At 36.3% G+C, this 27,752-nt stretch overlaps 1 protein-coding gene across 4 annotated transcripts in view; it reads left to right on the forward strand.

Annotated features, from left to right (window-relative positions):
- The window catches only part of LOC149803885 (dynein axonemal heavy chain 12-like), a 147,478-nt gene that overhangs the window by 117,771 nt on the left and 1,955 nt on the right, over positions 1-27,752 (forward strand). For 3 of the 4 annotated variants that reach the window (XM_089953696.1, XM_089953694.1, XM_089953698.1), the window contains 12 exons: positions 1,159-1,299; positions 4,141-4,299; positions 4,881-5,025; positions 8,847-9,071; positions 11,388-11,567; positions 12,316-12,456; positions 13,267-13,404; positions 14,954-15,187; positions 24,216-24,401; positions 24,996-25,099; positions 26,394-26,598; positions 27,449-27,681. In XM_089953696.1, coding sequence (XP_089809822.1) covers positions 1,159-1,299; positions 4,141-4,299; positions 4,881-5,025; positions 8,847-9,071; positions 11,388-11,567; positions 12,316-12,456; positions 13,267-13,404; positions 14,954-15,187; positions 24,216-24,401; positions 24,996-25,099; positions 26,394-26,598; positions 27,449-27,681 — 2,091 coding nt within the window. The remainder of the gene's footprint in view (positions 1-1,158; positions 1,300-4,140; positions 4,300-4,880; positions 5,026-8,846; positions 9,072-11,387; positions 11,568-12,315; positions 12,457-13,266; positions 13,405-14,953; positions 15,188-24,215; positions 24,402-24,995; positions 25,100-26,393; positions 26,599-27,448; positions 27,682-27,752) is intronic. The other variant, XM_089953697.1, reaches the window with a different exon arrangement.

A 27,752-nucleotide genomic window follows, 5' to 3' on the forward strand; every position in this document is an offset into this window, starting at 1 on the left:
TTTGATTTTTCAGGAATGAAAAATGTAGATGTGCATTGCATTTATAGATACTTTGGTCCCTGACTTTAAACAACCTCAGCATAACAATAGTCCCTGATATAACACAGGTATGGCCATGGATTCCATTATTAAGCACTCAAATACAACACTGTCCCTGATATAACACAGGTATGGTCATGGATCCCATTATAAAATACCTCAATACAACACTGTCCTTGTTATAACACAGGTATGGTCAGGATCTCATTATAAAGTACCTCAGCACAACAATGTCCCTGTTATAACACAGGTATCGCCATGGATCCCATTATAAAGTACCTCAATACAACACTGCCCCTGTTATAACACAGGTATGGCCATGGATCCCATTATAAAGTACCTCATTACAACAATGTCCCTGTTATAACACAGGTATGGCCATGGATCCCATTATAAAGTACCTCAGCACAACAATGTCCCTGTTATAACACAGGTATGGCCATGGATCCCATTATAAAGTACCTCAATACAACACTATCCCTGTCAGAACAGAGGTATGGTCAGGATCCCATTCAAAAGTATCTCAGTATAACACTGTCCCCATTATAATACAGGTACGGTCAGGATCTCATTCAAAAGTACCTCAGTATAACACTGTCCCTGATGTAACACAGGTATGGTCATGGATTCTATTGTACTGGTTGACTTTTATTTTGACATATAATGCATCCCAATATAAAGCAACCTTGTATATATCATGGTATACTTTAATATATCTCTTGAACAGCACCAGAAAAAGGAATCATTGTTCTAATAACAATAATGGCAGGTTGTTGTTATGTAAAACCACAGTAACTTGTAGTATTTTTTTTACTTTCCCTCTATTATAACTTGAGCCTTCCATATAAGACATGTATGCCTATCTTTATTAAAATATAGATTATTGTATTGCAGCTTTAAATGACTCACTAAATAAGATGTTATGATCAGATGGCATTCCTTTCAATGGTGTCATTGCAATCCTTGCTGTTATTAACTTTATTTAATTTAAGGTAGGCATACATATCCTGCTTTTTTCAGCCTCAAAAGATGCCTTACCTGAGTATGGTCAACCATATATGTCATGTCTGTATTATGTATACATTTTGATTGACAGTCTTATGTTCCATGTACTTTCAGCAATAAATCGAAGATCCTGGATAAACGTTTACGCTACCTCTCCGACCATTTTACATACAATCTGTACTGTAATGTGTGTCGGTCTCTTTTTGAGAAAGACAAACTTCTTTTCTCATTTGTTCTCTGCTCCAATATGCTGTTGTAAGTATTTTTGTTTGAAACTTGTGTGGAGAATCAACCTGACTTGCTGTTGTAACCTAATCCTTGTGGGTTTTTTTTATACCTTGCTTTGAATTTTTGTGTGTGAACTTTCTCTTTTTTATGGTTGGTATTTCATTGCCTGTAAGATATAGTGTGCAACATTGATTTGTGAACATACAGCTAATATTTTGACTGGAAGAGCAGTATTCTGCAGAATGCTTTGTTTCATCATTTTGGGCTTGCATGAAAAGCCTTTAACATTGTGTTGATACTTACAATGCTGACTACAACATCATGCTTGCAATGCTTTCACATTTTTCTCCATAAAAAGGTGAGACAACAGAGTTGAAATTATTGATTATGCATCCTTCTAGAACAGTTACTTCCTATCAAGAGCTGACCTTTCAATTTCCATTGATGCATATATTTTTTTACTCCCTTCAACCATTGTACGTATAACAATTGGTATTTCAGGATAGTATTTAGAGATAGATATTTAGTATTATTGTCTTTTTTTAAAACTATTTTTTTGTATTGGTATAAGCTGTTACCATAGAATTAGTAAAACTTTGGATTGGTAATTTTAAGATCAGAGACACAATTGTTTTCATTTATTTCAGTAAAATGTGCAGGAAATGTTAATCATTCAAGCTGTCTAAACATTTTTATAAAGGACAATGAGTTGTACTGAACATTAATTTCGGATATTAACTGCCTGTGTGAATAATTATGTTAGACAAATGTCCTTAATGTGCAATTTCAGTGTACTACTATGAAAACAACATAGTGGAGAAAGTTATTGATTAGATCTACTAAGGAAGTGAAAGTGTTCCAAGCAAGTTTTTTTCACAAATCTATAATGCACTGAATCTGAATATTTGTACTACCAAAGCAGCAGTACAAAAAATGCAGAAATAATGCCTCCAAGACATCTATTCATGTTTCTTGGTTTTGTTTTTTTGTAGTGTTAACCGTGTAAAATGTGTATTTGGTGTTAAATTATGCTGTCTTTTTTTTGTTGGTTTGGAGTCTTTCCTTAACTAATCAATTATCTTAAAGTGATGATGGTAATGTTGTAAGATGATTCTAATTACTAATGACTAAGGTGAGCTCTAATTTGTCAATGCTAATAATTTGTCAGTTTTTGTAATGAAAGCAAACATTTTTACTCTTGACAAAATTCATTAGTATGGTAATTGTGTTTTTTATGAGTCGAAAATGTGTGTCGGCTGAATGCGTTATATTTATATATTATATCATGTCCTATTACTATTTTGATGCTGAATATATTTATTTTAAGTAATCCTGAAAAGATATAAAAAGATAGAATAATATAATTATATACAATATAAGCATAGCAAAATGACAGTTTATGTCAAGACTATGTAAATTTATGTTTAGTCAGCCCTAAGTACTTAGTATTGATGCAAGTGCAGATAGCTTTTTAACATGTAGAGAAAATTAAGCCTACTTGAAGATGTAAGAAAATATTTGCTACTAAATTTGGCAAGTTGGAATTTCCCAAGAATATCAGAGATGGTTTCAATACTCAACATCTACGGAAGAATAAGAGGACAGGACAAATGAACTTATCATAGATTCCTATGAATTATTTTTGGCCCGCAGAATGTTAAGTAATTTTGAGGAATAATAAAAAAAATATAGTTTTTAGTTTATTAATGTGGTGATAGGAAGAGTGCTTTGTGCTACATATTGCAATAAATTGAATCTATGTGTGCTTAACAACTAAGAAAATGCTTGAAGAAAGACATGATGCTTCTAACACAGGATCATTTGCCTGCCATACTTGTTGTTTCCCCTGTGAATGGACTCTTTTATCACTCACTAACCTTGTTAATATATAAAACAATTCTGTGTTAAATACATGCCAGTAAGTTTTGTCATTTTATTGTATTAATTTATTTCTATGAATTCACAGTTACCATCTATTTTTGCATGGAAGTCAGATCCCACTGCAAACTGCATTGATCCCAATTTGCCATCACATAATGTGCCAGCAGATCTGTTTGTTAGGAGTAATCAGTAGAACAAACAACATACACCCTGATCTGCCAGTGCATTATGTGTGGACAGTTCAGCGTGTATGTTGTTTGGAATTTGACATGACTTAAACATGAATATAGATGGTATTTGTGGATTTTGTGATTAAGACAAACCGTGAATTTAGAGACTTGGTGAATGGTGATCTATATGACAAAAGTAATAGAAAATATAAATGCGAAAAGTAACTGCAAATAAACATGAAAATTGATACTTGTGAAAATAAATGAATTCATTGTCTAATCAGCTTGGTTTTGGTTGTTACCAATGCAGATGATGATAACAAGTGTTTAAAGATTCAAAGCTTTCTTTCGATGCAGTATTATAATTAGTTAATCCATGCTAAATCAATGATGTAACTCTTGCAAGTAATTAACAAAAAATATTTGTTTCTGTTATCATTCAAAGATGAAACATTTATTAAAGATGGAAATTTCTGCATTATTGAATTAAATATTTAGCATTTTTACACAACATAATTTTATTGATATCTGAAATAGTTTTAAATTATTGTTGTTATGCATAATATATAGTTTTTAAAAAGCTGTTATCAAGCAATGATGCTAAAACAACCATGCAAAAAATAATGAAATGTGATCTAAATTATAGCAATAAACATTTAATATTTACTAAATATCCACTAAATAAATATATACAAGTGCATTATTGAAGAAGTATTTTTGTTTTAGATAATAATAATAATAATAATAATAATAATTGGTTGGAATTTAAGTTCTATTCCCTTTTCACTTGCTCATTTCAATATTTTTTGCTATGCAGGGCAAAGCAGGAGATAGAAAGAGATGAATTTATGTTTTTCCTCACTGGTGGTGTTGGTCTGGAGAACAAGTTGGCAAACCCAGCTCCCACCTGGCTAACTGACAAGTCCTGGGATGAGATCTGCAGAGGCTCTGACCTAAAATCTCTCAAAAAATTCAGGTAACAAGCTTTAGGAGAAATTCTCATAGTCACATATAGTATCATGCAGAATGTGATTGGAAGGGGGCTTAATCCATGAAATTGGTCACATAATGGTATCATGCAGAATGTGATTTGAAGGGTGGGACATAACCCATGAGATTGGTCACATGATGGTATTATGCTGACTGTGATTGGAAGGGGGCATAACCTATATTAGTTGTAAATTAAAAATTCTATCCATTGGGGATTTTGTAGAGTAGGTGCTACCAGTATACATTTTCCCCTGTACTGGTCATAGACCAGAGGAGCATATGGGATGGTCTGTTGTCCATCATATATCCCTCCTTCCATTAGTGCATGTTTGTTATCATTACTCCTCTTAAACTACCCAGAGGATTGTCATACGTGGGTCATGCACTTTTTAGTGTTTATACCTGTTCAGTTTGGGGGTCGGCATATACGCTAAAGGGCTTATACGCAAGTAAATACGGTAAATGAAACTTATAAATTTATTTACTGGAAAGTGAGAGTTAGACTGGTATGAAAAAAAAGTATTATTGAAAGTTATGGTAAAACTTGTTTCATTAATGTGATCACAGGGAGCATTTGGTGCACAACGTTGACAAGTGGAAGGATTATTACAATTCAAAGGACCCCCATCTTGAAGATCTTCCAGAACCATTCAACTCTACACTAAATGAGATGCAGAAAATGGTCATTCTTCGCTGCATCAGGCCTGATAAGGTGTGTACATCCTGCATCCAAATGACTGCAACATTGCATAATACTGGGCAAACATAATTCATACAGTTAATTTATACAACCTAATTGCTTTTACATAATTTAGTTACATTGATAAAAAATGTATTTTGCAAAAGGTTATAAAGATACTTATTTTATGCATTATTAAAGGCATTATTTTTGTGTAGATGGATTTAATTGTTTCGGTCAGACATTGACTGACACCTTTATGATGGACAGCTTTTGTATACATTCATCTTAATGACTTACAGGTGATTATCCATGACTGTTGTTTTATTTTCAACATTATAAGTCATAATGATTTAGAGTGAACAAGTATATGCTGACTTACACAATTTGAACTTGCACAAATTTTACATTAATGCAATTTCATATGATTTTTTTTAATTTGTTTTTTTTAGTGAAGACTAAAACATAATGAAATTATTTGACTAAAACAAAAATAATTAAGATTTATAAAAGGCTAAAATTAATGATATTAAAGTTATCTGAATTTATTTTTCAATGGAATTTAAAGGCAGTGAAACCACATATTTTGAGTTATGTGATTTTGAGGTGAGGGACCTCTCTTGGGAATTCAGTTATCACATTAGTCAGGGGTTAGCTGTATATAAATTCATCACAGTTTACAGTGATATGGCATCACAATTTACAATGATATGACATCACATTTTACGGTGATATAACATCACAATTTACAGTGATATGAATCACATTTTACAGTGATATGACATCACATTTTACAGTGATATGACATCACAATTTACAGTGACATGACATCACATTTTAGAGTGGGGTTTGCATCTTTAGTTCTATTTTCCTGTATTTTAATGGAGCGGCTTGGATTGGTGAAGATGAATTCATCTTTGGCTTTAAAAGACATCATGTACTATTTTTCTTTAATAAAGAAATGCAAGAAAACTACCAATTAAATGTGGACATTGATCCCAAATGGATAGAGTGTATTGAAAAATATTCTCTTTATGTGTGCTGTTACTACTAGGCCATTCAGGGTCAGACAAAATAATTCCTATTTTCTGGTATCCATGTTGTGGTTCGGTAGGTTGAGGTATTTATACAGGGCCATCTCTCAATGCACAGATATCCATTATTTCTAACTTGAAGGACTGCTCCAGTGGCCTAGTGGTTACAGCGTCTGCCTAAGACTTGGGAGGTTCCAGGTATGAACCGTGGCCAAGTCATACCAAAGACTTATAAAAATGGTACTAACAGCTGCCTCGGTTGGCGCTCAGCATTAAGAGATTAGTGTTAGGACTGGTCGGCCTGGTGTCAGGATAATGTGACTGGGTGGAATAATGTGACTACGGCATGATGCCCTAGTGCTAGACATCACTATAAACTGTCACACTGCAGACATCATAGGGATATGACTGAAAAATTGTTAAAGCTAAGTTAAAAATCCAAATCACACATACACAGACACCCATACTCTAACTTGAAATTCCCTCTTTTAGTCTCACATATGTATTGCTTACCAAAAGTTGAACAAGTGAGTAATTTAACTTCATTATGATTGGTTCAGTGACTTCTTCAGTTCGAAATATATTTGAGTTTGTAATATGTGCTTTTGAAAATTTTGGATTTACTCATTTTTCTACAAAATGAGCAGTCAGTAGAAGGGATGGAATTAACAAATGGCTTTGATGTGGTTCTCACCTAGATTGCTGTTTTTTTTCAGTAGGAGAGTTATTAATAGGTCTCTTAGGGAATTTTTCCATGAACCAAGTTTGTATGCATCTTGAAAAGAAGGTAAAGCCTAGACATATGATTTTACGTTAATAAATTCATTTAAAAAAGATATTGTCAAGTTCTTCTTTATTGTATATTTGGTTTAAATGATTTTGATCCATTATTTGTATTTCAGTTAGGTCATTCCTAACTTTGATATAGTTGTTGTTGTCATTTTACTTTCTTAGTGCTTTTTATTTGTAATAATTAGTGTTTATGATTAATAAATTAGGAAGGGCCTTTTTATGCTTTTTTAATAACAATAGTTTTGTTATTGTGTAGTTCAAAGAGAGCCTGTGTTTCTTCTGTTATGAGGTTACCAGTTTGAATTTCAATAAGGAATGTTTAACAAGCTTACAGAAAGATTAACAGTCATTTACTTATGGGTTGGTGGTGACCAAGTGGGCTTTTGGCAAAGTCAGTTATTTCTTCATCACAAGAGTCAGTTTCATTTCTTGGTTTAATGATTCATGGAAGAAAAGTTTCAACCATATACATAGAAAAAAATTAAATTTTTATTAGCTTGACTCTGTCAGCTTGATGCTGAAGAATAAGCACTTATTTAAGAGAGTATTGTGAGATTGTGAGAACTGTTTAAAGGAAAATTTGAAAGGTTAATGACAAAGAGACATACAAATTATTGTCTGTATCAGAAGACTTAATGATATTTGCTAAATTGCCTTGAACCTCATGCTTAAGCTTTTTCCTGGGTGTTTTTTTTTTCCTTTTTTCTTTCCCCTGTAACTGTTATTTTGGTTTCTGGTGTATCAGGTTGGTTTGCGTTAGGTCTGGGTCATCTTATTTCATTTGATTGGCTTTGTCATAAATAAAGAGAGGAACTCCATATTTAGATTGGTAGAACTTAGAATGCATTTCAATGTGGCTTTTGTACTTTTTAGGTTTTTCTTCCCCATTTGATTGGTTGCTTTTTACCCGTCAACGTTATTAAGTGTGTGGGTAGAAGAGCAGCTGGTGATTTTCTTTTAGTTATCACTTAGGATGCTGTTTCACAAGGATTCAAATTCTGTGCAATTGGAGAATACATTTCCTGGTATCTTTGTTGAAAGAGAGGATATAGTTGGAAAGTAGCAAATGCTTAGCTTCTTGACTTTCTTTAACCAGGTTGACCAGTTTTTTTTTCTTGGATCTCTTCTAGCTACATTGTAGGTAGAGGAAAGAAATAGAAGTGCTGATTTTCTCTGATAGAGGGTGTTGGATAGGTTTGAAATCTAGTATACTGGTGTCCCACGGAGTACCGTCTCCACTTCCATAGATTTGTCTTCTGTTGTTTCTTTTCAGAAATAGCCAATTTTAAATTTATTTATTCTCATGGCAAATGCATTTGAAAATTTGTTTTTAATTAGTAAATTGTAATAAATCTTAATCAAGGTTATTTAGGCAAATTACCAGACAGAATTGTTTGCTTCTCAGACAGTTAGTGAGGTAGTTTATTACTCTTCCATCCTCAAAGGAGGACAATCATTACTGGGAAAAAAACTTAACATAATTTTACAGAAGAAACTGGCATATGGGTAAATTGTACAAATAGGTTGGCTTGACGCTAAAAGAATTTTTTATTTTCACTGTCACTACACAGGTACTATTGGATAGATGTAAATGGGTAGATCTCACTGGGATGGATTTTTATACTTGGAAACTACAAGGGATTTTTTTTCTTCAAAAATGAGTCATGCAACATACCATTTTCATCGTTTTAAAAGATTCCTTTCGGATAGATCATTCATAAGATATAAACAGGATATGCCAATCTTGCCATAGATGTACATTACTTTGGCCAAACATTTACATTGTAGTGTATGGGAACTGAATTAGTCATCTCTACCCATAGATCCTTATCTGCCAATGTATTATGTGATGACAGATACGACTCCATGATATTCGCATTTGGAGTACACATTATTTTCAATAAGATAAGTTAGTAGCAATATTTTTTTAATAATCTTGACCCATTTTACAAAAGGAATTCATGATTTTAATATTATTTTCAACATTCTTTCAAAAATGTTTCAAGTTTTTAATACTCCTTTGTGCAGGTTATCCCAGCCATCACTGTATTTGTGCAGAACAAACTGGGCAAGAAGTTTGTGGAGCCTCCACCTTTTGACCTGGCTAAAAGTTACAATGACTCCAACAGCTGTGCCCCATTGATTTTTGTCCTGTCCCCAGGGGCAGATCCAACAATGGCACTTCTCAAGTTTGCTGACGACAAGGGCTTCGGTGGAAACAAGCTAAACTCTATTTCCCTTGGACAGGGACAGGTATTGCAACTGTTGCAAGCGACAAGCAACAATCCACTATGCTCTTTTTTCATGTGTCATTGCTTGCAACAGTCAACTATGCTCTTTTTTCACCTGTCACTTCCTGCAGCAACATCTAGTTTTTATGAAAATATAATAACAGAAATATATTGTCAACAACATAATATAATGACCTCCTGCACGTCAGTAAAAGTACCCTTTCAGATGATCAGTAAGTTACTGCATTTGGAAGAGAAACGTTGATTGACTCATGCAACCAACATGAAAGCTCATGTTAGGTCAACATTACAAGAAAATTGTATTTGTCCTCATAGTGATTGGTTCAGCAAGAGTATGCATATTCACAAGAAGCAATGAAAACTTACTGCAGGCAGTCATAGATAATAAGAGAGTGCAGCAGACTTTTATCCGTAGCTTGTGACAATACCTGTTTTTGAATCCCACCTATCTAAGGAGTTCGGTTTTTTCCCTTAAAGGCATGTCCACATAATACAGTCACCTATAAACACAGTTTTCAGATAATACAGTGTCCCATTTTTAGGGTCAGCACATTTACAAAAATCTTCTACATATGAGATACTGATGATAAGCTTTCTACAGGTTAATGATTATCTAAATGTATCCATCTCAGATCATAGTATTTACAGTGATAAATGTTGTATTAATAATAGTTTCCTTGTTGAATCCACAATATACCACATTTGCTTGTCTGTTAGTTGATGCAGCATATATGTCGAATTCGCTAATTTAGTAAATGTTCCATCCTTCATCCATATATATAAATTGATACAGAGTAGAAGACAAAGCCAGATCATTACATTGTTTTCACTAGTAACTTCCATTTTCATAAATATTATTTGTCATGTTTATAAATCATTTTTGTTTAAGAAACTGCAACTTCAGCATAAAGTCGAAGAAATTTTGACGCACTTTAATTTGCTGAAAGAGTTTGAGTTTTGCAGTGTTACTTATTTCCACGATTAAATTTGGATGCCTGGCTAAATACAATTCAGTGAATTCATTCTTTTATAGGTACAGTCAAACCTGTCTTGAGTGACCTCTGCTATGAGCTACCACCTGTCATTTACAACTAAAATTGTCATGTTCAGGTCAATTTTATTATATAAATGCACTGTCTTGAGCGACCACTTGCAGATCATGACCAGTAAGCAAGATTTTTTAGCCAAAATAAATATTTCAACACTGTTATGTATGAATGCATTGGAAAACAAAATATAAATACCACTGACCTTTATCTAATCCTTTTAAATCATAACTGCTTAGGTGGGTCTGGAGGCAAGATTCAGAGTGTATTAATCAACAATGCTATGAATGACTACATCACAAGAGTGAAGACAAAGATGCTGTCCTTTCTATTTAACCCTTTTTAAACTTTACCACTTAGGAGAGTTTGTTTTAAACAAAATAAAAGTTTAGTTTGGCTGGTGGTTTTCTAAAACGTACAGGTCATGCAGGTAGCATCATATATAACAGGCCGTAAACTAGATATCACCAGTGAAAAAAGCCTTTAACTTTTGTCTCTCAATAAATTCATTTTGTTTTTGGATTGGTTATTTTTTTAAATAATTTCATTGGTACAGATGTGTTCCATATTTACCAAAATTCCGATAAAAACCACAAATTCATACATGAGAGGAATAAGCTTTATCATAGCTAATGGTTTAATTCTTATGCTGTTTTTTTTAGTTAAATTATGGACCAGATAAATAAATATTACCGAAGTTAAGTTTACAATTCATACGTTAATACATGTGCACCTATTCTTCAAATATAAATATAAATATTTTATGATATAAATATTGTTGTTATACAGTTATCTGAGATAAAATTAATGCAGCATTTTAACAATAACTATGAATAAGGAATAAAAATGTTTGTAAAATAGTGGTGGGTATTTTTCTTCTTAAGCCTGAAAACTATCATTTTGCACATAGTTGTGCTGGGAAACCACCTGTCTCAAGATACTGCTATTTGTTGGCAGAAGGGGTGGTCTCACAAGACAGGTTTTATTGTATCAATTTTTGTGGTTTTACAAATAATGACATTGTTACTGGTGCTTGAATTCGTGATTTTGGAATAGTCTAATTGTTTGCACAGTAGAAATAATGTTCATTGGGTATTTAAATTTGTGGTTTATAGTAACCATGAAATCCATGAAAATTGATACTCAACGGAAAAAGTTGGTACCCAGTCGAAAATAGTGAATTCACAGCAGTTAATGTTGTAATTCGCTTTCATATTAGAATGAAAAGTATTAACTTCTGAAAAAAGCAAAATAACTTTCTATTTAAACAGGGTCCCATTGCTGCTAAGATGATTGAGCTGGCACGTAAGGAAGGGACCTGGGTTATGCTACAGAACTGTCACCTGGCAGTGTCCTGGATGACATCACTAGAAAAGATCTGTGAAGACTTCACTCCTGACACCACTAATCCTGACTTCCGTCTCTGGCTCACCAGCTACCCCTCAGACAGGGTACGTACAACATCCTTAGATAAGTATGGAAGTTTTCACTGGGGGAGTGGGTGAATAGTCTAAGTCACTCGCTTGTACAGATCACTGGCATCTCACCCCTGTCCACATGGGTTCGAGTCTTGGGCTAGGCAAATATTGATATGTGAGAAAGCATGCCAGTAGCTTCCCATAGGTCAGTGGTTCTGGTTTTGTTTCATTTAATTTCCTTAATACAGTAAAAATGAAAATTAGGAATATTTTACTTCATCAAATTGGGCGTAAGAATTTGTTTTACAACAAAAAGCTTGTTAATGAACTAGAAAGTTTTTCTGCATTCCAGTTGAATCATTTTCATTGTGGACATGTACAACTATAAGCATAGGGGATGTCATTGACATAGGAAGCATAATTATAACACAGTATAGTAGGACAGTGTAAATGCATGTGAGAGAGGTACAATATGTACTCAGTTGAATCCAACTGCAAACTGCATTGACCATGATCTTTATTGCATAGTGTCCCAGGAAATCTGGGTCTAAACATTTTGTTAGGGGTAATCAGTAGAACAAACAACATAGAACCTGATCTGCCAGTGCATTATGTGATGGCAGATCAGGGGCTTCTTTGCTTGCAGTTGGATTTGGCTTATATTGAGTATATATGATATGTCCCATATGGCTCTCACATTGGACAAACTTTCTTACACATATATAGGAACATATTCAGATACCTTTAACTTTTCTGACAGTTAAAATAATGGTCATTACAGTTCCCAGTAACAGTGCTACAGAATGGAGTCAAAATGACTAATGAGCCTCCTACTGGATTGAGACAGAACATCCTACAGTCCTACCTCAATGACCCTATCAGCGACCCTGTCTTTTTCAGTGGATGTAAAGGAAAAGAAGCGGTATTTCAACACTTTTTTCCTTACATTAATTTTTTTTAAATGTCTTGACAATATAGTACCAGAATTGATTTAAAAAAATCAGTACGTAAATTATAATTTTCCCCATAATGGGTCATCATGCAGAGAATACCTTAAAAATGCAAACTACTTCAAGAGTTGTTTTCTTTAAAAAAAATGTATTAATTACTTGATTGGTAAAGCATAAAAACAGGATTTATCCTTTTACAGTATGTAGAATGTAGACATTGGAAAGAAAAGAATGTAATTACAACACCATTCAAAACTTGATTGTATTTTGCTTAAGGGTTTTGGATTCTACATGTAATCGTCCAATATGGTATCTGTGTGTCTTGCCAGAATTTCTTACTTGCATCGTTGCTCAGTAAATGACGTTACATTTTGATAAATTTTAATGTATTTACTATTAAAATATTTAATAAATAATCTGTCTACCCACTTCTCTTTCCTTGCCAAAAGTTCAACATTTTTTAAATGGAATTTTCATTTATATTTTTGATTGAGTGCATCATAATTATATTTTTAAATATGTTATCAGAATAGTGTAGCACCTACAAATTTCTACGTGTGGTATTCATGATATATGCATGCATGTAATTCAAATGCTGAAGTAATTGGTGTACATATATGTCACTATTTTATTAGACAATATACTTGTTGTTTTTTTATATAAAGAAAACAAAATGTAATCTTAACACAAATCTTTGTTGAAGTTAATATATTCCTCAGTTTAGTGACATGGGGAAAGTGTGCATATGACACTAATGATTGCCTTTATTTTTCTGATTACAGGTATTTGAGAAGTTACTATTTGGCCTCTGCTTCTTCCATGCCATTGTGCAGGAGCGTCGCAAGTTTGGTCCTATGGGCTGGAATATCCCATATGGTTTTAATGAGTCAGATCTCCGAATCTCAATCCGACAGTGTCAGGTGAGAAGAAAAAAAATGTGAATGAATCAAACACAGTAAGAAATAGAAATATGTGAAATGTATGCTAGAGCCAAGTCTGTTTACTTAATAAACTAATCATTTATTATTTAACATTCATTAATTAATATGTCATGATCAGTGTTTGTTATAGATGTCTCATGAGTGGAAAGTATAAAATGACAATACAAAATACAGTTAGAATGCAAACACAGTTGGCAATGACTTTATAGTTACCATATATACACACATATAAATTGAGTCCAACTGCAGATTTCACATAGATCTGCCATCACATAATGTGCTGGCAGATCTGGGTCACTGCAGTTTGTTAGAAGTAATCAGTAGAACAAACAACTTATACCCTGATCTGCATATGTGCTATACAACAGCAGGGCAGGGTCTACGTTGTTTGCAGTTAGACTCGGTTTATAAACTGGTATGGTAGTACAAAGTGAATTCACTTACCCACTTATGGTTGTGGATACAAAATAAGATGAACATAAAAGATTATTGAAAAAAAACCATAATTTTATTAGGTTCATAGATGTTCGTATTAAATGTGTTGTTCTGCACAAGATAATGAGAAAATGAATACAAAAATTATATATGTTATAAGGGCTGTTCCATTAAAACATACATGGGACTCAGGGAAGGTGCTTTTAAAGTGGGCTACTCACCCGTAGATGCAAATTAGGATTTTATTATCATTTTAATATGAACTCTTTGAAATCAAAGTACCCTGGCATATATATTTTTTTAAAAACTGCCTTCCCTGGGTACCATGTATGTTTAAATAGAACAGCCCTAATGTGTTTAATTGCATTCTCTTAAATGGTAGTGCAATTAAATTTTATGTATCTTTCCCAGATGAACAGTTTGCATGGAATGGGTCACTTTAATTTGTGAAGAAAAAAATATGTCATTCTAAATGTCATCTGCTTTTTTAATTTACATATATTTATATTTTTTCTGATTTGTGCTTAGTAAATCTATGGAATTATTTATGATAAAAATAAAAGGATAGATAACAAAGCAGATGGAACATTTGAAAAACAGAATATATGACTCAATTATAATGTGTAAATTGCCCTTTCAATTTAATCACAGTATTGCCAAAGTTAGACATATTTCAACTTAGGAATATATTAATTTTCAAAAAAGTAAATGGCTTGTTGTTCATTGAGGATACGTTGACGTAATGCAAAATGCTCAGTTTTAATAATGCCATTATAATTTCCAACAAATTCTTTGTTACGCATCAATTAAAATTAACTGGTTGTTTATTAGTAAGGAAGTGCTTCAATTTAAACCCCAGATCATTGATTAGGGATGTTATTATGAAGTGAACTATATCTTTATGGATATTTTTTTATAACTTTGTTTTTTTTTTATTTTTCAGAATAGTAAATTGATATGCTTCCAGCCAGTATGATAAATTAAACTTTGGAATTAAAATAATTTTCTGTCAGTTGGTGTCTTATAGTAAAGAAAAAGTTCATGGATTATGGAAGAACTTGCTTTAATCAGTTTGTATTGAACTCTGTTCCAGATGTTTGTTAATGAATATGATGAAGTCCCATTTGATGCACTCAGCTATATGACAGGAGAGTGCAACTACGGAGGTCGTGTGACAGATGACTGGGATCGTCGCTGTCTCCTCACAATTCTGGACGACTTCTACAATCCCAACATCCTGATTGACCCCAAATATAAGTTCTCCAGCAGTGGCATTTACTACGTACCTCCAAAGATGAGCTATGACGATTATGTAGAATTCATTAAGGTAAATATTACACTGGGAGGTTATTTTAGCTCAAAACTAAATCAGCACTCTTAGTGGGCATTGACCAAACATTTGAAACTAAGTTGTAACTTATATGACTTGTTACCATCTACTAATGCATAACATGCATCACTAATAATAGCACTATATTAAATGGAAAATCCAGCTTTCAAGCTTCTTGTTAATTTTGATTAAATTCTAAGCTGCTATATCCAGTTTATAAATCGTAGCTCAATCAATCAAGATAAATACCAATATTTAACTATTATAAGGCTGTTAGCTTTATCTAGGGATTCAAATTCCCTTTTCTTCTTAACACATGATTTCTCAAAAAACAAATTATGTGTCAGTAATGGATTTTTAAAAAAATAATTTAGAAATAGATAAGTTTATTTGAACATTAAAAAAATACAAATGCTGTTGCTTTTATTTGTTTTGTTAATGACATTGAATTGTCCTTTGATTGTATTTCACAAGCTCGGTCAACAAGGTTAAAACATCATTTCACATGGTTAACTTGTCATGTCATACATCTTTTACATCACATGACGGACTTTGTGTTTTAATGAATGTAAGCATTACAAATATATATATTGCCAAACTTTCCTGTCTATTCATCGGTAAATTTTAATCAGATTATTTTCAATGATGGCTTTGAGCCAGTCATAGCTTTTAATGGAGAAAATGGTTTCTTTCAAAAACATTCTTTGGCCTATTCAGTTTAAACATACATGGTACCCAGGGAAGCAATATTTTAAAAATATATACTGGGTACTGTGATTACTCAAGGAGTTCACACGGATATGATACAAAATTCTAAACTGCATCTTTTTCTGATTGCTTGACATTGAATGTACTCCCCTGGGTCCCATGTACATCACTCTCTTGCTCTAGCATTCTTGGATAACTCACAGACCCATTTATAACACGAGCAGGTGTGGATCCCATTTTTCTTTACGAAAAATGCCCCAAAATATGTCCTTTGCTGAACATGAATAAAATAGAATAAAATTAGGCAAATTAAATCTTGATAAACTGTTCATTCATTAGTTGGAAATGGAAGTAAGTGCCCTCAGATCTGTATCAATGTGATTGAAAATCTCAACTTTTAATAAGAAGTCACATATTTTGTTGAATTTTCATAATAAAATAATTTGCTGTACACTGTAAATAACAATATATGACAAAATTTCATTCAGCCAACATGTGGCAACACTTTATATAATAAATACCAGTTAAATAAGTTTTGTAATGGAAAATTTGTGTTTTGGTTTTATCTTTTAATTTAGTTTTAATGTAATCATCATAAATGTGATAAGCCCTGAAGCATGAAAAATGTAAGTCAACCATCACAGCTATATTCCTGCATACTTCTATGAGAACTTAATTAAGTACCAACTGTGTTATCTATGATACAAGTGTTTGTTGTATTGTTCCAATTATTTAAAAATTAATCTGCTTTATATTAGCATCTTGTAAAGGGGGTAGAATGAAAAAGTTAAGAGGTATGCAAATCCTATCTATATATAATGGTCATGGTTGTGTATCAAGTAAACTCAACTCATTTGACCAATTGGAGCCTTGGTGGCTGAGTGATTTGCATGCCAGACTTGAGACCATTAGGGTGTGGGTTCGAATCCTGCCTGAGACAGCTACCTTGGCATAACCGCCTTAGTACTAAATAACCTTCTTGTGTTACTGTGCCTCAAAGGGCCAAACCAAACAATCAGTTGACCAGTCGAGTATTGTTACATGTATAAATATCATTATGCAAGCAACACAGTGTCTATCATTAATCAGTGGTTCATCCTACTCAATAACAAGTGTGATCAAGGGTATTCTCAGAGAAACATAATTTACTAAAGATTTGCTTTCTCCTTCAAATACGTTCCCCGATCACATTAACGTTAGGAGAATAAGTAATAGGAGGAGGGAATGCTGAGCATCCTACCTCCACCCCGGGTACCTTCTAGGGAATGATGGCTGGATTCCCCATTTGAACGATAACCCGTTCTCCTAATTTCATCAGCAACACAGCCTAGGGTCACGTGATATGTGACCCCTATATACGGTTAAGAAGATAGTTATTGAAATCTTCTTACCTACGAAATTTCACTGGCGAATCCAGTGAAGCTGATAGGCTGTGCTGATTGTTTTAAATGGGTCTGGTGGTCATCTGGGCTGCCAACACCGGACCTACCAGATTCAGGGTTTGCTTTTGAGAAGCCAAATCTCTGAGATAAAAACTGGAGAAGGTTGACTCTGCATGCCAGCCAACAGCTTCTATTATATCTCGGATCGAAACATTGCGTTCGAATGCCAGGCTCGCCGAGATTGCTCTAATCTCATGAGCCGTAATCTTCATGAGGCGACTCTGATCTTGTGAGACCTCAGAGTACGCTGAGCGTATAACCCACTTCAGCCATGAAGCAAGGGCTTGAGGGGTGATATCCCATTTACCAGCTTTGACCGGAAGAAAGAGGCACTTACGTGTGTCCCGACACGCCTGTGTGTGTTTTAAATAGTGCTTGAGTGCACGAACAGGATCTTGCATAGCTGCTGCTCTTGATTTATCTATGGAAGAAAGCGAGCGAATGACAATTCTTTAATTGCCAGTGGATGGTAACCTATTTTTGGCTACAAAGCCTGGCTGCGTCAGGAGGACCACCGAACCATCTGATCTGAACTGAAGAAAGTTCAGGTCACTGGAAAGGGCATGTAACTCGCTCGCCCTGCATGCTGAAGCTAAGGCTATCAAGAAACATGTTTTGTATGATAGTAGCTTTAACGAAGTGTGGCCTAAAGGTTCAAATTTGTCTGAATTGAGCCATGTAAAACCCCAGGACAGATTCCATTTTGGAAACAGGGTGAGGGATTTTGGTCGATTGAAATCAAAATTGGCTAAAAGATCTGATAGATCTTTGTTATGCCCAATATCACATCTACCATGATGGTGGAATGTGTCTGATATCATGGAGCGGTAGCCTTTGATAGTAATTGGGGCCAACTGTTTCTCCTCGAAAAGCCAGAGAAAAAAGTCGGCCAGTTGAGGGATTGAGACACTCAAAGGGATGATGTTATTGATATGGCACCAGTCCCTGAAAACACGCCACTTTCCCGCATAAGCCTTCAGAGTGGAGGGCCTTCTTGCTCTTGAGATTCTCTCCACAATCGAAGGTTTAAATTGTTTGTCTCGCAAGGCTGCCCGGACAAGAGCCAAGCGTGAAGAAGAAGACGGTCCGGGCAGGGGTGGAACACCCGTGATCACGGTTGTTTGAGAAGATTTGGGCAGGTTGGAATCTTCCTGGGTAGATCTATTGCTAGATCGAGTAGATCAGTAACCCAGGACTTGTTCCATCTGAGAGGGGCAATCAGAATCATCCGACAGTTCTGACCCCTTAACCTCTGGATTATTTTTGGTACCAAAACCGTGGGAGGGTAGGCAAATGCCCACAACCCCTCCCAGCTGATTGACAGAGTGTCCACAGCCTAAGCCTCTGGGTCTGGAACCGGAGAGACGAAGGTGGGCAACTTGCGATTCCACCTTGTCGCAAAAAGATCGATCATCGGACGTCCCCAAGGTGTGCAAATCCGAAGAAAGACTGACTAATGGAGTGACCATTCCGTGTGAATGACTTGACCTTTCCTGGATAGAGTGTCGGCCAAGACATTGAGTCTGCCGGGAATGTGTCTGATTTGTACGTTGATGTGGAGGTTGTCGCACCAACGTAGAAACTGCCAGATCAGAATGCACAGGTCTGGTGATTAGGTGCCCCCTTCTTTGAGGAGGTAAGTCACCACTACAGAGTTGTCTGACATAATGAGAACAGTTTTTCCTGAGAGTTGATCCTTCCAGAAATGAAAGGCATTGATGACAGCCCTCATTTCTAAAAGGTTGATGTGGAGGGGCCTCTCCCCTGGCTCCCACGTGCCGCTGACTGTAGCGAAGTCCGGCAACAGGTGGGCACCCCAACCGTAGGTACTGGCGTTGGTACATACCGTTATCTCTGCTTGGGCATCTCCCGAGGAATCCCCGTGGACAGCCAACCTGGGTTGTGCCACTGACTCAGGAATGATCATATCTCGGGCGTGATCATTATTGTTTGATTGAGGGGACTTGAAAAGGGGCGCCATTGTGCCAGTAACGTCATTTGTAAGGGACGCAAAAAAGACGGCCAAGCAGGATCAAGTCTGCCGCCGCATTGAATAATACGAGGAGTTGCTAGAATTCTCTTGCTGAAATCCACGTCCTGTTGGAAACGGACTCGACGAGTTCGACGATTCGAATTACGCGAGCGCAAGGAAGCCGTACCAGATTCAGATCGTTGAGAAACTCCATACCCAGATGGACAAAACGCTGAGATGGACGGAGATCGGACTTTTTCCAGTTCACGAGAAAGCCTACATGATCTAAAAGTGCTAAAAGATTGTTTCTGCCTTTGAGCAGAATAGAACTTACCATATGTTTCTGGAGGATGTCGTCCAAGTACACTGCTGTCCCTGTAGATGAAGTCGAGCGGAACAGGGTGACGATGCAATCCATAACCTTGGTAAAAGCCCAAGAGCTGATGTTGAAGCCAAAAGGTAGGACCCGGAACTAATAAACCGCGTCGCGGTAAGTGAATCTGAGAAATTTCCGTGACGCGGGGTGGATAGGGACGTGAAAATATGCGTCGGTCATATCTAGACTGATGGCATACTCATCCCGCCGGATGGAAAGATGGATTGATCTCGCCATTTCCATCTTGAATTTTGGTGGTAAAATGTATTGGTTGAGGCGACTCAGGTCGATGATGGGCCTCAACTTGCCGTTTGCCTTCTGGATAAGAAACAGCCTGGAATAAAACCCCGGCGATTGCAGGTTTTCCACAATCTCCACTGCCCGTTTTTCTATGAGTGACCGTATCTCCTGTTGTAGAAAGGTATCCTTCTCCCGATCGGACGGTACGTCTGTGAAGAGGGGAGAGGAGGACAGGGGAGGGGGTTGGATAAATGAAATCCGAAGTCCCTCCGAAATGACCTGGATCACCCAATCGTTCTGAGGAAAAAAGGTGGTCCATTGGTCCTGAAATTGCAGGAGGTGGCCGCCCACAGGTAGGCTGTCCGCGGGTGGTGGAGAGGGTATGACAATTTTTAGAGTTAGGAGGCTTGAAGACGGAGAAACTTTGTTTCTTACTGCCTCTGTATGGTTGCCTCCTAGCTTGATTAGACTTGTCTCCTGGCATTGGATTGGGATCTATACTGCACATTTGATTGTAAGGATCCCTTGTCCCTGGTCCGCCAATCATCCCTCCGCTGTGGCAGGGGCTGATTTTTTCTAAATGCCTGTGAGGGCTGGGCGGCGAGTTGGAGGGGCAGTTCCTGAGCTGCCTGCTTCCGAACTTCTTCAATTTTTCCTCCAAAGAGTAAAGGCGACCCAAACGGAGTCATCTGTAAAGCCAGAGTATGATGGGGCTTGAGCGACGTGGACCGCAGACATGCGTCATGTCATATCAGGTCTAAGTTGGCAGAAGCAGTCAACGCATTAGCCATGGAATGGTGAGCTGCCCTGTTAATAACTCTAGCAATCCGGGCCGTCGCTTCCCAAGCGTGGTCATTGTTGGATTTTTCTGCGAGTCGGAAAATGGCTAATGAAGCCAAGTCTAACATTGAAGCCGTAGCGACTACGTTCCGGAATAGCTTTGACGTGGCATGGAACACATTTTTGTCCACTTTGTAAAACAGTGGAGCGGACATGTGAACTGCTGCCATATTTTTGTCCAGGGCCGGAAGATCCGTACTGAAGGCATCTGAATGAGTTTTGTACCAGTGACCTGAGAACGTCGCTGGTATTTGGCTTTCTGAAAAGAATGCCTTAGCATTCCCTGGATCACATATTCGTCCTGATAGACGATCGTTGATCTCCTTAATTTTTGCCGACTGGGGAGGGAGCCGGTAGGACGGCGTCTCTTCCTCCCCATCAAGATCTACAGACGCCTTAACTTTGTAGTCTTGAGTGGTGGTAGGAGGTGGAGGGCATTCTGAAATTGCCAACACCCTATAAATTTCTTCCACTGCCGCCTTGAAGCCAAACTCAGTCTGTTCCATGGTTGGATCTGTGTACGGCTGATTTGCAGGAGTTTCGTCACCCGCACTGTGTGCCGAGTCGTGTTCTGTAATAGCTTGCATTTCTGGATAGAGCATACCAGGTGGCATAGATGACACGATTCCATCATCCTTAACACTCACTAACTCTACCTTGTGGATAAGCCATGAACATATGGACGGTCGGCCCTGTCGGCTGGTTTGTCTGACTTGTGGTCGGTCTGAATGTTGGCGACAGCCCTGCTATCACCGGTACCGGCTGCTCCGATGGCCTGGCTGGATGGACAGATTTCTCACTAAAATCTCCGCCATAGTATTGGTATGTTGCCGGCGGTACAGGTTGACGGACGGATTTATCACTAAAATCCCCGTAAGTCACGTTTGGTTGGATCGTTTTAGCAATAGGGTCCCCATGCTGGGACAGTTGGACGGCCAGTGACGTAGAGGTTGTATAAAGAAATGGATCTGATGGATCCGGTAAAAACCCCATGCGTCCTGACTTACAGGCCCGAAGGCCATGCTCAGACATGCGGGGGGACTCACGCCTACTGGGCAGCCTAAAATTGGGGGACCAAACGACGCATCTGTTCAAAGTTGGACTGTTGTACCCTGTCAACATTATTTTCCTCCATTGCTGCTGATGTTACTGTGGCTGACGGTTGCAAACGACGAACTTTAGGGGGAGGGGGGACTCCAACTTCCCCCCACAAGGCTCACAATGGAGGCTGTCTTCAGATGTATACTGAGGACATCAATGCTATCTTTCTTTGACTTATTCCGTCTATCCCTCCCTTTTGCTGCCTTCTGGACTACATCAGCCCACGTTTGCTGTGTCCAAGTATTACACACGCTGCATGGTATAGATGATGTACACTTGGTACATACAATACAAGAGTCATGGTTGTCTTCTTTTGCTTTGAACTTTTTGCATTTCGTGCATTTGATTGACATTTCTACAGAAACGACACAAGAAAAGAAAACAAAGCACAAATTAGCAATTCAGCATGTTATTAATTCACTAATACCACAACCATTACTAACGGCGTAAGCGAAATTAGTCAGTGTCGCGTTAACTCTTAATTAACAACATGAGTCCCGCGATAGCGTGTGTAACATGGTCTTCAGTAAATGAAATCCGTAAGGGTGACAAAGTCACTCAGTTTTGAGAAAAATTGTTAAAATAATGTATACAACCAGTAGAAAAATGATTGTCCAACGCAATAAATCCAAATTTAACTTCAGATGGTCCAATTTAACGCTAAGATGGCTTGAATTGTTTGGAGGTATAATGTATGTGTTATCAGTACAAGCGAAGCTTAAAAACTAGCGACACCTGGCGGTGGTAAGGGGCAAGAGTTATTGCCTTTTGGTCTATATAAGATAGACCGAAAAGACGAATTTTCATCTTTTAGTAGGGCTGGATTCGAGAGGTAGCAGGCTTATATTCCCTAACGTTAATGTGATCAGGGAACGTATTTGAAGGAGAAATCACAGCATCAGTATTTTACTAATTAGAACAATAAAATATAAAGTTTCAACATTGTTGTTTCTTGAAATAAAGGTCCTTTTTTAAAATAAAAAAGAATCTTGCTGTATTGTGAATCAGTAATAACACTAGAATGTATCTACATGCGCATACAAAAACAGTTACGTAATATACAATGTTTTTGCTGGTGTACAGGATGTGTGTAGAAACGTTTTGGAGTAATGTTTTTAAAAAATTTCAGGAATTGGTTATCTTTAAAAAAAGTAATTTATACAGAAAAGCAAACATCTTTGCCAGAAAAAAGTTATTTATTCACAATTCTTCCCACCGTGATTATAAAACAAGAATTCAACCTTTTAACCCACCCTTATCACTTTTGATGTCCATGCCTTAATATTTTTGAGGTAACTTGCACCCTCATTTATGTTGTGGCATATGTTTTTGGACTCTTTTGTGTGCATGTTATTGAGGGAGACATGTATATTTTACTGGAATAACCTTTACATTACAAGAACATAATTTTTTTTAAAGATAAATACTTCAGTATTAATGAAGAAATTGTTTTCTTTATCCTAATTGATGTTGGATTGTACAGTTAGATCTTTAAATATAGTTTAGAACTATTGTTTTTATATAATTTAATTATATCAAGTTTTTTGCTCCATGTGATAACTTATAATTATACAAGATATAAATTAAATATAATTGGTTCATTTTTATAGCTAGCTTATTTTTAAGAGCAAAATGCTATAGGAATGGGGTCACTGATTTTGAAGGTAGGCATATTTATTTTAGATTGGGCTGAATTTCACATTTTTAGTCAATATGAGGTGCAGTTAAACTGATGATTCAGTTAATAGATATGGGATAAACTACATTCTGCTGATGATAGTCACACTATTTCTATGAAAGGAATAGATCTGTCATATGTTAATTGGGAGTCTAGTATTTTCAGTTACTTTATGCCACAGAAGGTGTGGCAAGATGTGTTTATGTGATACACTTGTCACCACAAGAATAATTACATTTTAATCATGTTTCAGTAAAACGTAAAACTTTCACTATTTCTCTTGGCAGAGATGTTTCAGATTTTTTTTAATTAAATTTTTTTGTACGTTTTCCCTAATTTTATGGCCACAACAAGTCTGTTTGTTAGTCACAAAATATTGACCGACTGACCAGTCTAAGCTCTTATGATTCATTGTGCTGAAATATTTGTTGACATCATAACTGTAATCTTGATATGTGCATATTATTTAGTTGTAACATGATATGATGGGACATTTCACTCATAGCATTGCCTATAAGAAGCCCTAACAACTGAAGCTATTAACTGATTCATTTTTGTAGAGCTATCCCTGCTTCTTGTCTCAAAGAATCCAGACCCAGACACACCCATTTAACTTAAATTTATTTTTAGTTTTCATTTATGACTCCTTTTTTCTTTCTTTCAAACAGCATTTGCCCCAGATTGCAAATCCTGAGGTCTTTGGCATGCATGAAAATGTGGACATCACCAAGATGTTGCAGGGAACCAAGCTTATGTTTGATTCTGTTCTTCTCACTCTTGGAGGCTCTGGTGCAGCAGCTGGTGGTGACACTGACACACAGCTGAACACAATTGCTGGAGACATCCTGTCCAAGGTTAGTGCCAATCTCTGTTTTCGAAAGCAGGTCAGTGCAAAACTTGAGCCGAAAATTGGTCTGATTGTAATTCCATAATTCAGTATTATTGCATCTGTTATATTGCATGGATTTGTATTTTATGTGAAAGATTTTTTATCAGTTGGTTTACAAGGCTTTTGTCAATTCTCCAGTTTCCAGAATTTGATAGTTATGTGTTCATTACAAACATTTTATTAAAATAGTTCAGGGGTCTTTCTAAGATAAAGTCCGAGGATAACTACTAATGAGAGAACACTACTAATGAGAGAACACCAGTTCCAGCATCTAAATAGTATATTTTTACAAGTTGTTTTCTCTCACTAGAGGCCACCTCTCTTTATCTGTCATTTCAAAAGAGGTAATCTCATACAAAATGTGTGTTTGAGGGGACCACACATATTGTTATGGTTACAAAAGATGCTCTTGGGTAAACACTGTACTCTGCTAAAAAATTCTAACATGTAGAATTTTGTACTCTGGTTCATTTAGGAAAATGGAAGCTCACTACTGTATGATGATGGGTTTCATTGTTAAATGTACTTGGATAAATTGTTTTTCATTTCTTTTCTTCAGTTGCCAAAGAATTTTGATCTGGAAATGGCCACTAAGAAGTTTCCTGTGGTGTATAATGAGAGTATGAACACCGTATTGGTCCAGGAAATGGAAAGATTTAACAGGTCTGTCTATTTGTATGTCTTTTTCTCTGATGAAAGCGAGGTTGGTATCAGTTTTAGTAACTGCTGTTCTGAAGTTAATCATTTCCTTAGACACAAAAAGCACCAGGAAAACATGAAAGGATAAATTAATAAAACAAGTATGCCATAACTCATGCTATATTTTAAATAAATTTTTTAAAATCATTTAAATCCATCCTATTTAAGTTATGTTGTGATGCATCAAAATGGTGTTTCCTCATTAAGTTGCATTGTTGATGCAATTTTATCTTGTAAAACATCTTATAAAAGGAATTGGGCTACACTTTTAGGTCAGTTTCTTGACCATTCTTACTGTTTGGGTTGTGTACAGTATAGATTCCTTGTGACATGTATGACACCATTCCAGAAGAAGGTCACTGTGACCTATATTTTATACTTCATTGACTTTTCTCAAAGTTGTTTGTTTAGAATCAATATGATGTGCACCATGGAGTCTAAAGGTACATGTTCATGTCTGTTTATTGATCGCAGTGAGTTGTAATTGTGCAAATGTGATTATAGAGTGCTTGTATACATTACCCCATTCACTTGCTCATGTTTGCAGAAATTCCAATACAAAATGCCCTTGATAATTGTGCCCCAAATGGCATACTATACTGACGGCAGGACTTAATAATACTGAGCCTCTATTTTGGAAAAAGTTAAAAAATAATTGCCTAGCAAGCTGTGATTTCCATAGAAATCGAAAGTCTGTATCCGTTACTGGTTGGCATTGTGTAACAGGGGAGCTATGCTGTCTTCATCTTCACTGAATGTTTGCTGGCATTGTGTAACAGGTGAGTTATGCTTTGTCATTATGTGTTACTGGTTGGCATTGTGTAACAGTTGAGTTATGCTGTCTTTGAACAGCCCGTATGACTGCATTATGCAAATGACATTTTTGTTAAAACCTTTGTGAACAAGTTTGACTGGATGATATTTGTTCATTGATGAGAAATAAATGTTTCCCTGTTTTTTACCCAATTTATTAAGGGAATTATCTTTGGATGTTATCTTTGTTCATTTATATTTTTATATAATTTATATTTAAAGTAAGCAATTTGCCTGCAGTAAATGTATTGATGCATTTATGCAGAATGAGAAATATTGAATGCCAATGTCAGATTTTGTTCATCAATAGTTAACATTTTTTTTATTGTTATGTACATTATATTCTATAGATTATAATAAAAGATGATAGGCACTCCCAGAACCTGTAGTTAATTTATATGTGGAACATCTTATTCGATTTTAATTTACACTTTATGAATTCCAGATTACTGTCAATTGTGAGGACAAGTCTTCAGAACCTGCAGAAGGCTATCAAAGGTCTTGTAGTCATGTCAGCCGAGTTAGAGCAGGTGGCACACAGTCTGCTTATTGGCAAGGTGCCTGCTGTTTGGGCCAAGAGATCCTATCCTTCACTTAAGCCACTGGGCAGCTATGTCAACGATCTACTTGAGAGACTTAAATTCCTACAGGTAGGTTGCAGAAGGTGTAATTAATTGAACTTGGTCTGTCCCAAGTCATACCTTTTGTTTAGTCACATTAGTGTTAAAAGATTTCACTTTAGTAGCTCAAAATGATTTAATTTTTGGATATCATTTTTTCCACAGTGAATGCAAAGTTTCACTGATACCAATATCTTAGAAACCCTTATAGAGTTGGGTGATCTTTATGGTAAAATGATGTCCTCATAAGCCGGCATATTCACACAAACTGTTCTCCTATAAAAGCTGCCCTCGTTAAAAACTGAAAATGCCCCCATGCCAAAAGGTTGTGTGTGTGTGATTTGGAGTTTTAAGGTAACTTTTAACTGTTTCAGTCATATTGCTACGATGTCTGCAGTGTGGCAGTTTATAGTGATGTCAAGCACTGGGGCATCATGCTACAGACATGTAGAATGATGTCCCACCCAGTCACATTATCCTGATACCAGGCTGACCAGTCCTAACACTAACCTCCTAATGCAGACTGCCTAGTGAGGCAGCTGTTAGTACCATTTTTATTAAGTCTTTGGTTGATTCATTCGGTGTTCGAACCCACGACCTCCCACATCTGAGGTGGACGCTCCTTGCCAAAAGGACAGAGCTAGAATTGCGTTTTAAAAAATCGAGGAGAAATCACAGAGTGAGACCTTGTTAGTTTGTGTTGCCACAAGCTGATTTGTGTTATTTAATACAGCAGGTAACAGCTGAGAGCCCATTCATTGGTTAGAAGCTAATGAGATGAGCAAATGCAAGGTAAGGTTGATAGACATGGTGGAAATTTATATATTTTACATGATGCAATGAAGACCAAAATGAACATAGCTGTGCTTTATCTTTGCAGAAATGGTATGATGAGAACAAGCCAGTTGTCTTCTGGATCTCAGGGTTCTTCTTCACTCAGGCCTTCTTGACTGGCGCTAAGCAGAACTATGCCAGGAAGTATACCATTCCCATTGACACCCTTGCCTTTGACTTCCAGATGCTCACTGATGATGTAGACGCTACTGTAGCACCTGAAGATGGTGTGTATGTAAATGGTCTCTTCTTAGATGGAGCTAGATGGGACAAACAAAAGTAAGTTAGGCAAACAGATATTTTGCACATTTTCAGCTCTGAGATATTTTATATTTATCGCGGTAACAATC

The sequence above is a fragment of the Sinohyriopsis cumingii genome, chromosome 3 (assembly GCF_028554795.1).
Source record: "Sinohyriopsis cumingii isolate HCF-2022 chromosome 3, ASM2855479v2, whole genome shotgun sequence".
Taxonomy (NCBI): Eukaryota; Metazoa; Mollusca; class Bivalvia; order Unionida; family Unionidae; genus Sinohyriopsis; species Sinohyriopsis cumingii.